Here is a 13970-nt window from a genome sequence, read left to right as displayed (position 1 = left end):
GAACTGAACTAGCATAAGATCACAACATAAAAGGGCCTGAAAATCGTTGGATGGAAGTTCTTGGGTCCATATGAGTGAAATATTCTCGAGAGGGACGTTAAACAATATACAACTATACAGGCATTCGATCTTGAGGCCAAAACTAATTTCCACATTGTGTTTACATAATTTGTGCATGTAGGTTTAACTTGTATCTTTCTAGAATAAAATGTTATCTTGCTTAATATCAATTATTTACAAACTGCAAGGGTGGCTCATAAACAGCTAGCAGTTGCAATAATATTTATACTGCTTAACAAGGATAACCAGTCAAAATGAGTCGAGGAAATTCGATCTGAAATTGTCGGTTTAAAATAAGAAAACTGGCGCGTGTCATCTATAAAACTCAGTATGTATCTTCGCCAGCAACCCAATACAACCCATCAATAGTAGAAAAAACGAAGTGACACGGTTAGATTTAATTTAACACACGTGAAAAATATGCGAGTTGATGAATCACCTTACTTGAAAACAAAGGGATAAGACTATATCAAACAAGCGTGTCACATGGAAAACCAAGTATTATACATTTCCTAAGGTCTGTCTCTGGCAATTAATGACATAAAATCGAAAGTGACACAGCTAATTAAGCCATGATACGCTCATTTACGTACATTCCCATTACTTACCATTGAGTCCGCCATATTGGATTTTGATCAGTGGAAGAATCCATTCGACATCCGATGCCTGGCCTTCGTTCTTTGAACATCGGAAGGCCTCGGGTACCAGGCTATGAAAACCCCAGTAGCGAAAAATTTCGCATCTCGATCCCGATTTGAATTTATGACGTCAGTCGCCAAGTCATGCGAGTGTAACTCGCGCGTAAATATATATTGACCACGATATATAACCATTACATTGTACAGAAATTTCAGTCTGACTAACGCCAGTCGCTACTAATTCTCTTCTTGTAGGGATAATTTTATAATTAATATATTGTAATAGTTTGCATGCGAACAAAAGGAATTAATAAATTCCTTTTGATTTGTACGATAATCCCCCCCCCCCCCCCATTAAAATTGGTAATGAATCATAAAAATAATTAATTCGAATCGTTTTCCATTGTACGTACTTTTCACTGTATCAAAATGTCTAGAAAATTTAACAATCAATGTTTGATCAATTAAAAAAAATAATTCAAAAATGTAATGAGGAAACCAGCATGGCCGGTGATCAGAGACACAAGTAAAATTAGACAAACAATCCTATGCCATCGTTACATCTTATGTACTAAAATATGACAAATATATCAATTAAACGCAATAAACCAAATTTGAGGTTTAGTGTATTTGAAAATTCAGATATTAAATACAAATTCTTATGAAATAGGGGAACACCAACCTGTGTGTAGCAGTTATAAATGGAAAAGGTTGATTTAATCCGGGGCACTTAATTTATATATGCCCAAGGGAAGTAATTGTAGAGCAATGAAAGACAACTCAAATGGTTTGCAGCCTTCGATAACAGCATCTTATGTGAACATGCGTATCACATAGATGCCAAAATATTGTTAATTGAAACTGAAGCAATTTTTTGCCATTGGTGTAACATGAGGTTAAAGATTATACTTTATCAAATTATCAGGAACTGAAGTTCTCTGATTGGTCCAGACTCTCTTTCCAAATAGGTGTAACTCAGAGTGAGTTCACCTCAAATGAAGTTCCAGGAGGTTTATTCGGGTTCCCCTCTTAAGAAACTGTAGATTTGCCTACAATTTTATCAACCAATCAAATTGCACATTTTAACGGATGTGTCGTTGTCAAGATACACAATGGCAGACACCAAGTATCAAAGAGACAAAACACCTTTATTACTTATTGATGGAATATTTATTGTTATAATACTCTTTTCCACTTTTTAAAAACAGTTTTGATTCAGAAACTGTTTACATATACCCAGTAATTATGGTGGGTTTTTTTTTTTTTTTACACAACACATCTTCTTTTGTGTTTATATTTGCTGGAGGCGGGAACTATATAGTCTATAGTGTCAAAAATGTTGTAAAATTCCTGATTATTCAATAAAATGTTTATTGACTTTTGAATTCAGTCTACTCTGTCTTGGTCAACCAATACCCGACTAGTTCCATATAGTTACGAGTAGACCTCATTAAAAGTCAATAATTGTATGATGTGATCAAGCCACTACGAATAAGAGAGAGCAATATCAGTTACATACAACAAATGAATTCTACAGTATATCTACAATTGAATTTAACTTTCCTAAACATTTATCACCATAGAACATTACAGACCAAAGGGGGGGGGGGGGGGGTAGTGGTATTATTTGGTGAACAAAAGTTATTTCCTTCCATTTAACATGACTGCATTTCAATTCACTTCCAAGGGGGGGGGGGGGGGGGGGGGTCCATGAACATTTTCATAGTAATGTAACAGTTAAACTTTATGTTAAAAAAAAATAATAGGAGGGTCCCCTCCCCCAATACTATGTACCTGGGACTGTACAATTTAATTACATTCTAAAATATCATTATTGTGTCTCCATAATTTACTATATAGATCTACAGAGAGACAATTGTACCGATCCTTCTGACGTATAGACAGTGTCTCAACACTAGGCTGTCTGGCTAGTGAAGAATCTTAGATCAATAGACTTCTTGGACTGCAAAATATACGACAAACTTTTTTCTGCATCTTAGTCTGCTCTGTGTTTGTCAACCATTACAATTCATTTAAAGCATCCTCGTGTGTTTTAAATTCATCCTGATGAATCATGCCTTCAATGTTTAAGTTTATGTGCGTATTTCAGTTACGGGCTAGAACAAAATTCAAAACCACAATGAGCAAGTAAACCTGTCGAATTAATTAGCCAGTATGTAAGTACATGTAATTAAAATAAATCTTTAATTGTATTGCGTCTCAGAAAAGTTTTCATGAATACTGATGCTACAGTTAACGCTTTCTTTGATGTCAAATTGAGAGATGCATAAATCAAATATTTTTTTCCTTTCGGTACAAAAATATGGACGTCACCCAAGTCTGCCAATAAAAAAGATTAGCCTGGTTCCCGAGGCACATCGGAAGGCCTCGGGAACCAGGCTATGAAAAAGATGTTTAAGACAGGAAGTCAGGAGCGTTATCAAACATGATTCGATGAAGTTTAAAAATCATCAGTTATTCCCAAATTAGATTACAGCATGTGTACTTGAAAATTCTATATTAGTTTCAGTATCTAAATACAATGAAACATAGGACGTTCCAGGGGTGGGGTGGGGTGGGGGTGGTGGATGTAATCTGATTAAAACCAGATGTGTAGCGATCTACGCGAGCAGATTAAAGGATAGCTTTATTGAATATTTGAAGGTATGTTTAGATACAAGTATTGTAGGAAAATATGTTAAGAATTTTTTAATATCAAATTTATGTGACAGCAACTCAAGAATACAACGATATAAGGCCTCAACTGTAAAGTCAGGACGACAAGATGGCGTTTTATTGAATAGTCGCTTACAACATTTACAACATTTATCAAACATAGCATCGCTTATGTCATTTACAATAAACTCAAATAACATTACATCTCCCCTTTTTAAGAACAAAAAAATCAGTCTTTAAAAGAAGATAACAGTTTTTCCCCTTCCTTAGGATGACTAGAAACTCAAATAACAGTTTATTTGCAAATAAAGTCCTCAAGATGTTTTGGTTGCCTCACTGTTCGCTGTGGTCTTGGTTCCTGACGCAGGGTGTTTGAAATTTCATGTGGTTTAGGCTTCTCTGGTGAAGTGGTCGACGCGTCGGATTGATCCTGATGCGGTTGTGGTGACTCGTCAATCATCGGTTCGGTACCATCTAAGGCATCAGATGGCAACATAGTTTCACCCGTTTTAAGTAAATGCCTGCGGTTTCTGCGATACAGCTTGTTATCACCTGTGCGTACTAAATACGATCGGTCGGAAAGTTTCTGATCTACGACAGCAGGTTCCCATTGTTTTGAGTCTTTCTGTACACGAATTATTTCACCTCTGTTCATGATGGGCAACGTTGAAGATTGTCGGTCATAGTAGTGTTTCTGTTTCCCTTGGCGCGCAGCAAGTTGTGTTTTGCAGGATTCGACTACTTTCGAATTCAACATGTTAGCTGTAATCGGTAACTTGGTACGCAGCTGTCTATTCATGAGTAGCTGAGATGGCGACAGTCCTATTCCATCAATTGGTGATGCACGATAATTCATAAGGCTCGTATAAATGTCACCTCCTGATTCGCCAGCCTTCCTAAGTAGGTTCTTAACTGTTTGAACACACCTTTCCGCCTGCCCGTTTGACTGTGGATATCTGGGACTTGAAGTTGTATGAACGAAATCCCAATCACTTGCGAACTTCCTGAATACATAACTCGAGAACTGTGGTCCGTTATCCGTGAATAGTTCCATCGGGATGCCGTGACGAGCAAACACTGATTTAAAAGCAGTGATTGTTTGTGAACTGGTTGTGTTAGGCATACGAACTAACTCTGGATACTTGGAATAGTAATCGACACACAAAAGGTATTCCGAACCTTTGAATTGGAACATATCTGCCGCAACTTTGGCCCACGGACGTGAAGGTATCTCTTGTGGTACCATTGGTTCCTTGCTGTTAGAATTCCTGTACTTGTTACACACTGCGCATTGCCCAATAAAGTTTTCAATGTCCTGATTCATTTTGGGCCAAAACAGTATTTCTCGTGCTCGTGTCTGTGTTTTCAAAATGCCCATGTGAGCTTCATGTAGCTTGTTCAACATCTCTGTTTTCAAGCTGGTAGGTATCATCAGTCGTTGACCTTTATATAGGAGTCCATCTATTTCAGTAATTTCATCACGATAATTCCAAAATTGAATAATATTCAATGGAACATTTGATTGGTCGATCGGCCAACCAACGAACACGGTATTTTTCAATGTTTGTAGTGTTTCGTCAGCAGCAGTTGCTTCTTTGAGCTGTTGCAGTTTTGTTGGTGATACCGGAAGTTGTGCCTCAATCCAATCAACGTCTATCTCGTCATCAACAAGAATCTCGGGAGTTTCTTTCAGGTACGACCGACTCAGTGCATCTGAGATGTGCATCTCCTTACCTGGTACGTATACTAGCTTGAGATCATATCGCTGTAATCTCATGAGCATGCGTTGAAGTCTAGGAGTCGCGCGGTACAATGGCTTGTTGTAGATTGCGACAAGGGGTTTGAGGTCCGTTTCTACGGTCACGCTTCGTCCATATATGTAATGATGGAACTTCTCGCATCCGTATACAATCGCCAGCATCTCGCGTTCGATCTGAGCATAACGCTTCTGTGTTTCCGTTAACGCCCGCGAACCGTATGCTACCGGGTGTGCATCTTGAAGAAGTACAACACCTAATCCCTTCGAGCTTGCATCTCCCGAAATCCTTACTGGCTTACGTACATCGTAAATACGTAGTACAGGGGTACTAGATACTAACTGTTTCAGTCTGTCAAAACTTTCCTGCTGGGGCGCATCCCAGTGCCATTCTACGTCTTGTTGTAGAAGTATACGAAGTGGAGCGGTCACATCCGACAAGTTCGGAATGAACTTCGACACATACTGAACAACGCCTAAAACGCGCTTAACTCCTGATACGTCATCAGGCGGTGGCATCTCCACTATTGCATGGACTTTCTCGGGGTCTACTTTGATGCCATTGTTTGTGATCAAATGTCCTACATACCTAACTTCCGGTACACGAAATTCCACTTTGTTCTTATTTAGTTTCAAGTTCATTTCGCGACACCGTTGTAACATCTGTTGTACGCGAGAGTCATGTTCTGCAGTAGTCTCTCCCCAAACAAGGATGTCATCAACAATGCATTCCACGCCCGACAAATCGGAGAACATCTCTTGAACTCGTTTAGAAAACACTTCCGGCGCAGAACTGATTCCGAAGGGCAAACGCATGTATCTATACCGCCCAAACGGTGTATTAAATGTCAATAACTTTGAACTGGGCTCATCAAGTTTGATATGCCAGAACCCGTGCGTCGCGTCAAACTTGGAGAATACTTTAGCTTGTGGAAGCTTTTCGATCACCTCATCGACTGTTTGTGAGTGGTAATGTTCTCTCTTGATCGCACGATTCAAGTCCTTTGGATCAATGCAAAGTCTTAACTTGTTAGGTTTGCGTACTGTCACCAGACTATGAACCCAATCCGTTGGTTCGTCTTGCTTCGTGATAACCCCTAACGTTTCCATTCTGTCAAGTTCTGTTCTTACTTTGTCCTGAAGTGCTGCAGGGACTTTACGCGGTGGGTGTATCACTGGAGTTATGGTTTCATCGATCTTGATATGGTGTTTCCCTGGAAGTTCACCAAGTCCTTTGAAAACATCATCATATGTTTTCAGTACATTTTCCTTTGTCGACTCATTTTTCACAACATGAACCCGCACAATCGATCCAATTTCTGTACATGCATTCTTACCCAGTATTGCCTGTGCATTTGTATCGACAATGAAAAATGGTAAGTCATACTTTCGGCCACGCACTGAGCATTCCAGAATCTTGGTGCCTTTCGGTTTGATTTTGTGTCCATCATATGCCACTAATCTGATTTTAGTGTTTTTAAGCTGATGATCATCTAATTCCAACTGATCAAACACATGTTTTGGAATAATGTTTCCTTGAGCGCCTGTGTCCAACTTGAATTCTACCTTGCGGTCATTGATTGTCAACGTTTCAACCCAATCACTTCTGTCTTGGTCGACTTTGTTAACAAATAGAGTTCCAATGAAAAGTTCAGTATCCGCGTCAGAATCTGCATTCGGTGGGACTCCTACGGTGTGAATTTTCTTTGCAGAGTTAGACTGTTTCGACAAACAACACTTAGCAAAATGATTTTTCTTCTGGCTCACATGACAAGTTTTGCCATAAGCGGGACAGTCACCTACCATGTGTTTCCTTCCACAATTACGACATGGCTTCCCTGTAGTACTTTCCGGCCTTTGATTATCTGTTCTTTGTTTATCATGTTTAGTGTTCTTTTGTGAGCTGAATTTTCTAGTAGAGTGTGACTTACGTATTGCTGCTATCGCTTGCTCTTCGGATCCTTTCAGAGATTTAAGCTGTTTCGTACTCATTTCTTGAGCTCTGCACACATCGATTGCTTTTGCCAATGTCAAATCCGATTCTCTGAGTAGACGTGCACGACACGCTTCATCTTGAATTCCGCACACTATCCTATCTCTAATTAATCCATCTGCTAAATTACCGAATTCACACTGTTGTGCCTTATTCCTCAAGTCTGTCACATAATTGTCAGTGGGCTCATCGTGACCTTGATTGCGTGTAAAAAACACATGTCTAATATATGTTAAGTTCTTTCGGGGCTCACAATATTCTTTGAACTTTCTTTTGAGTACTTCTATTTTGTGAACATCATCACCTGTGATTCCAAAGGTATTGTAGACGCGGCGTGCCTCGATGCCGGCCACGTGTAGGAAGGTTGCGACCTGGACTTTCTCATCTTTTTCGCTTATTCCCGTTGCTGTAAGATAGAGTTCAAATCCTTGAATCCATTCTTTCCAGTTTTCTGCGAGATTTCCCTCCATCGAAAGATGGTTAGGAGGCTTTAGTTGCTCCATAAATCCTCGCTTTTAACTTCTGACACCATGTAAAGTCAGGACGACAAGATGGCGTTTTATTGAATAGTCGCTTACAACATTTACAACATTTATCAAACATAACATCGCTTATGTCATTTACAATAAACTCAAATAACATTACATCAACCGTGCGCAACTTTTTGTGCGCCGTAAATCGAAGGTTTTTATAAGGAGTGGATCTGTAGCTCTCTGTTATGTCAAAATATTTTTTCAGAGAGCTGCAGTTCTGCAGCACAACGCATGTTTCTAAACTTTTTCATTTTTTCAGCAAAATTAATTCTTTTATGCCTAAATCTTCTTTAACTGTGTTTTAAATGAAATATTTTGCGTAGTTTTCGAGTTTGAAAGCGATGGAATTCAAATCTTGCGATATGCATATTTACTTTCGCTATTTTACGCGCCATAATGTGTGATGTCATATGCGCCCTCGGGTTTGAAAACATCTATTAGCCATTTCATAAACAGATTAGATTTAATCGACAAAAAACCAATTATCATGTTAACGCCTTGTAAATAATAAAGCATTAAGATGTTTTGTGCCGTACTCGGGTGTACTAGTTGTCGGTAGAAAGGATTTAGACTGGATATTGTTCAATTTTTCGAAGGAAGGTACGAGAAAAAAGACGTGGATATTTTTTTTGTTGGAGCAAGAACTTTACCTTAAAAAACACACCAAGTCACCTTTTCAAAAACCGCTTGGACAGAGACCCTGATAAACTGTGAGAAAATGGATATATCGAAGCTATAAGCACTGGTTGGCCTATAGCATACATTCTGTTTTGCTCTTCAAATTCAATACACACTCGGATCAACTGACCTTCACCTTGTAACAACATTTATCGACAATACAATGTAACTTCTATCAACTGGTAGATTTACACAAAAAAAATTAAAGATACAAAATAATTGAACTTTTAATTATACAAATAATAGAATATTCTGTTTCCTAACTTTAAATTGAATTATAAAATCATTTCCTTATTGAACTCGTAGCGTCTTGAGTGCGGCAGTAGGCTATAACGCCGTGCTCCCATTTCGTACTTCCTAAAGACGTGCAGATCACAATTCAAAAATAGTAATAAGATTGCTTTATCAAAATAAAATAATGTGATTTCCACTTTAAATTTGATTATTTTTATTGATTTGTGTGTTTGTCGTCTTTTTCTTTCTTTCCGGAATGCACCCGTGACAATAGCTTGGCCTAGGGCCTAGTTGTCAACAATATAACGTATCATAATTTGTCTAATCCAAAAATAAATAATGATTGCACTGTTTACTTTAGAAAAACATCGCCAATTACAGATGTGTAAAGGAATAACATCACCAAACAGTAGCAACCACCACCCATTTTTTAAAAATTACCCAAAACAACAAAAACCAGGTGCAATTACCAATTTTGAGTATGCTGATTTCAAATCTGGATTCCTTTTACTCCAATTTCTTATAGAAAATGAGGTATAGTGTCTTAAACACCCCTACCGTCAGGTTGCCAAAAACGGAAAATGTTTCATTTCGCATCAAAAAGTGACCCAACTTTATTTCTTGAAACACCATTACCCAAAACAATAAAAAGCAGATGTAATTACCAATTTTGAGTATGCTGAATCCAATTCTGAATTCGTTTTACTCCACTTCCTTACAGAAAATGAGGTATAGTGTCTTAAACACCCCTACCGTCAGGTTGTCAAAATTTGAAAATGTTCCATTTCACATTAAAAAGTGACCTGAAAGTTATTTCTTGAAATAAGTCATACAACATAAGAGGAAAACAATTAATACTAAATTGTTCCATGAACATTCTTAGTTGTTTTGGAAAGAATATATCTCACCTCTGGACTTCACAGATACAGGAAAGGAAGAGGAATACGGAGCGGATCAACGATCTTAAATTTAATCAGATTGGGCCATTATCTAATGAACTGATGAACAGGAGCAAAAGTAAAAATTAATAGGAAAACTGATTTATTAAACATCAGCAAGTCTTTTCCGAGAACTTCTAGTAGAGCTGTCGGAGGGGGGGGGGGGGGGGGGGCTGAGTTGCATCATTATCAGAATTTACCGAAACAGTGGACTCTCTGGCCAGTCTGGGGGCTGAGCTAGTTGCATCAGAATTGACAGAAGCAGAATTCTCTGGCCAGTCGGGGGGCTGAATGGTATCAGAATCTATTATTTATTTATTTTTATTTTTTCAAAATTCAGAAATTTAAAAACTGCATGATCAGATTTTTTTGTAACACTAATAATTAATGTCACTTTATTGCGATGACTCTTCAAGTACAAACCATGATATTAAAAAAAAAAATGAAATGAAATGACAGATAAATAAATAAATAAAATATTTGTAAGTTACTTTATTTATCCAGGGACCTATATACTAACTATGGTATATAGGTCCCTGATTTATCTGTAAGTAAGTCACTAATTAAGAAAATTGCATCATCTGTAGCTTATGACCCCTTTTGCCTTGCCTTGTAATTAATATTGTTGAAAATTTCGCAAATAGCATTTTTAACCCCCCAGTCCATACCCCCACTTTTCTTTAAACGCTAAAAATCCAGCTAATTCAGTGAGGAAGAAATGTCACTACCATATTTCGAATTTCCTCTAGACTATATCAAATTAAATACCGCACCGCTATCAGTCACAGATTGACACTGGTAGGAGTATGGGGACCTGGTCTGTGAGTGTGATGGAAAAGATCCTGATGAAAATAAAGATTCACTCATCATTCAAAAATGTATAAACATTGTATTAATGTATACCACCGGTACGTTGTGAGTACGTTAATAATGGGAGTTATCTTTCCCTGGATATCTAAATCAATCAAATACTATATGAACACGGGCAATTATCGTCCATGTTTGACCTCAGTATAATTTATTCATGCATAAAATGTATTAATATGTCACTCTTTGTTGCGTTAAGTAAATGTTTACATATACTCGCTCTGCTTAATCGCTTCAATCTCAAAGGGATTTTCTGGAATGTGCCTAATTACGTGAGATACGCTAAATATAGCTATTTTAGATCCGAACGATCAACTTCGCATCATTCGTAGGCTCTAGGTTTATCCATACTAGCCCGTAAAAAATAGGGTGGAACCTCGTCCCACTTTTCCTGTAGAAATAAAAATAGAACATGACGCGCCACCTAGCGAGCGTGGTTGTTGCTACAAACAGTTTGTAGACAGCGACCCATGTAAACATTATTTACTCACAATATTGCCGATTTCATACACGCTTTAATCACTTTCTATATCATACAACTTATCGCTTCGCCAATTTTGTCACGGTTGCAAGTCGAACCCGACAATAACGGATTTTTCTCGAATGATACGGTTTTTTGACGGCGTCATGTGACCAAGATCTGACCAATTAGATTTCAACAATTTTGTCTGAGGCGTGATAAGAAGTTTTATCATCCCTACCACGTGACTGTATAATCAATACGCAACTTCCGAGATATCAGCAGCTGCTCTTCTGTGATGGAGGTACGTTTAGTATTCTGTAGAATGCTTGGGTGGGTACAAGATGTATACATATATTATAGGCAGTTATGTAAATAAGGAAAAAAGTTACCAAAGTGTAAATTTTGTTTACAACTGTTTACAGCCGTTAGTATACATTAAACTGACAATATCAAGAATAATATTTGTTTGAATTTATTTAGGTAATTAGATTAAATCTAAAATCATTTTTTATTTCCTCTTCTGTACAGATGACATTTTAATCAAAGAAAAATGGTGATATCGATTTTTGTTTGAGCCACTTTGTTATTAAATAATCATACACTTACTAATATTGTGTTTCCCTGCAGTTTGGGTGGTTATGTGACGTCTGATAATTGGCCTTTACGCAATATATGATATGAAGGCAGCGATAAGCATTTGTACCCACCGCGTGTGGACAAAAATATATTTTGGGTCTCACTTTGCGTAAAAGTTCCAAAAAGGGAAAGAACTATTGGGCAACTCGGAAGTTGCGTATTAGATTACGCGTTGCACAGCATTCTCATACTGAGATATAATCAGTTTGATGGTGTACCTTCGTAGAGTAAACATTTCAACAAAAATACATAGGATTTTTAGCTCACCTGAGCTAAAAGCTCAAGTGAGCTATTCTGATCACCCGTATTCCAGCGTCCGTCCGTCCGTCTGTCCGTCTGTAAACTTTTAACATTTTTGACTTCTTCTCAAAAACCACTGGGCCAATTTCAACCAAAGTTGGCATAAAACATTCTTAGGTGAAGGGAATTCTAAATTGTTAAAATAAAGGGCCAGGCCACGTTCCAAGGGGAGATAATCAAGAAAAGGTAAAAATAGGGTAGGGTAATTAAAAATCTTCTTCTCAAGAACCACTGGGCCAGAAAAGATGAAATTTATAGATAAACTTTATTATGTAGTGCAGATTCTAAATTGTTAAAATCATGCCCCCCCCCCCCCCCCCCGGGAGTCGGATGGGGCCACAATAGGGGATCAAAGTTTTACATACAAATATATAGGAAAAATCTTCTTCCCAAGAGTCACTGAGCCAGAAAAGCTGAGATTTATATGAAAGCTTTCTGATATAGTGCAGATTCTAAATTGTTAAAATCATGCCCCCCGGGGGTCGGATGGGGCCACAATAGGGGGTAAAAGTTTTTTGTTTTGTTTTATATATATAATATATTGGAAAAATCTTTTAAAATCTTCTTCCTAAGAACCACTGAGCCAGAAAAGCTGAGATTTATATGAAAGCTTCCTGATATAGTGCAGATTTTAAATTGTTAAAATCATGGCCCCCGGAGATCAGATGGGGCCACAATAGGGGATCAAAGTTTTACATACAAATATATAGGAACATTCTTTAAAAATCTTCTTCCCAAGAACCACTGAGCCAGAAAAGCTGAGATTTATATGAAAGCTTTCTGATATAGTGGAGATTTAGGTTTGTTAAAATCATGGCCCCCTGAGGTAGGATGGGGCCACAATAGGGGATCAAAGTTTTACATACAAATATATAGGGAAAATCTTTTAATATTAAAAATCTTTTTCTCAAGAATCATTGGGCCAAAGAAGTTCACATTTATATGAAAGCTTTCTGACATAGTGTAGATTCACGTTTGCAAAAACCATGGCCTCCAGGGGTAGGTTTGGGGCTATAATAGGGACAACGGTTTTACATGCAAATATATATGGAAAGTCTTGAAGTCTGATATGGACCAAGATGACTCAGTTGAGCGATGTGGCCCATGGGCCTCTTGTTTCTTTAAGATATCAAAACTTTTGATGTATGTTGTAAAAGCCTTAAACGAAATTCGACATTGTGGGCTGACTGAATAACTCTTAATTAAATCCGTTGTACAGCTGGTAACTAGTTTGTGAAACTACGGAAGAGGGGGTGAAAAGAACCTAACAAAAACCATGTAGCAAAACTACTGATCATTTTATCTTACATTGTATGTAGAAATAAATGGTACTATAATAATAAAAGTTATATTCCGTTTCGAGAGTCAAAGAAAACTTTATGATTATGACGTCATATATGTTATATGATTTACATTGCATGGTAAAGTAAAATATTTTGTATTGTTTTTAGGAACATTCTTCATGGGTTTTTTTTAAGTTAACATTTATAGACTTAGTTATTTTAGTTTACATAATGAGTTATTTTAGTTTACACTTACATGTTGAGCACTTTTAGTTTACATCCTGAGTTATTTTAGTTTACACTTACGTCTTGCTTTTATATTTTAACCCATAACTCAATCAATAAAGGGCAAGGCGCGAAAAAGCGCCCCCTACAATATTTGAATTCAAAAGAAAAAAAATATATTCTAATTTAGCAATACCCTAGAATAGAATTATACTAATCCTTTATTATTTACTTGTGTGGAATACGGACACAATACTATGACTAGATTCACTCTCTAAGACTTGGAAAAGATTCGTCCTAGACTACGAAGCTTGTCCCCTCTGTGGAATTTCTATAGGTGCTCGGCTCATGGATAATGTCAATAAAGACTATAGAGCTATAGAAGAACTTGAAACTAAAATCATCCAGTGAGTGTCCGGGTTAGAATAGGTACTCAATACCCCTTCCTTGTCGTAAGAGGCAACTAAATGGGGCGGTCCTTCGATCGGATGAGACAGCAAAAACCGAGAGCCCGTGACACAACAGGTATGGCACGTTAAAGAACCCTTCTGCTCAAACGGCGTAAGCACCGAGTATAGGCCTAAATATTGGAGCCCTTCACTGGTAATGGTGACATCTCTATATGAGTAAAACATTCTCAAGAGGGACGTTAAACAATATACAATTAATAAATCGAACTAAGATCCTGAC

The 13970-nt window shown here is 37.5% G+C and overlaps 1 protein-coding gene across 1 annotated transcript; it reads right to left on the bottom strand.

Annotated features, from left to right (window-relative positions):
- Positions 1-3669: 3669 nt before the first annotated feature.
- LOC125680134 (uncharacterized protein K02A2.6-like) lies at positions 3670-7626 on the bottom strand. The gene has a single exon (XM_048919579.2). It carries the CDS (start codon positions 7624-7626, stop codon positions 3670-3672), a length of 3957 nt encoding a protein of 1318 aa, XP_048775536.2.
- Between the last annotated feature and the right edge of the window lie 6344 nt (positions 7627-13970).

This window comes from Ostrea edulis, chromosome 10 (assembly GCF_947568905.1).
Source record: "Ostrea edulis chromosome 10, xbOstEdul1.1, whole genome shotgun sequence".
NCBI lineage: Eukaryota > Metazoa > Mollusca > Bivalvia > Ostreida > Ostreidae > Ostrea > Ostrea edulis.
The sequence above is the reverse complement of the archived record's forward strand: the minus strand, read 5'-3'. Positions and strand labels throughout refer to the sequence as shown.

Excerpts from the sequence above, each read along its gene's own strand:
- LOC125680134 (XM_048919579.2), bottom strand. The coding sequence starts at position 7,626 with ATGGAGCAACTAAAGCCTCCTAACCATCTTTCGATGGAGGGAAATCTC.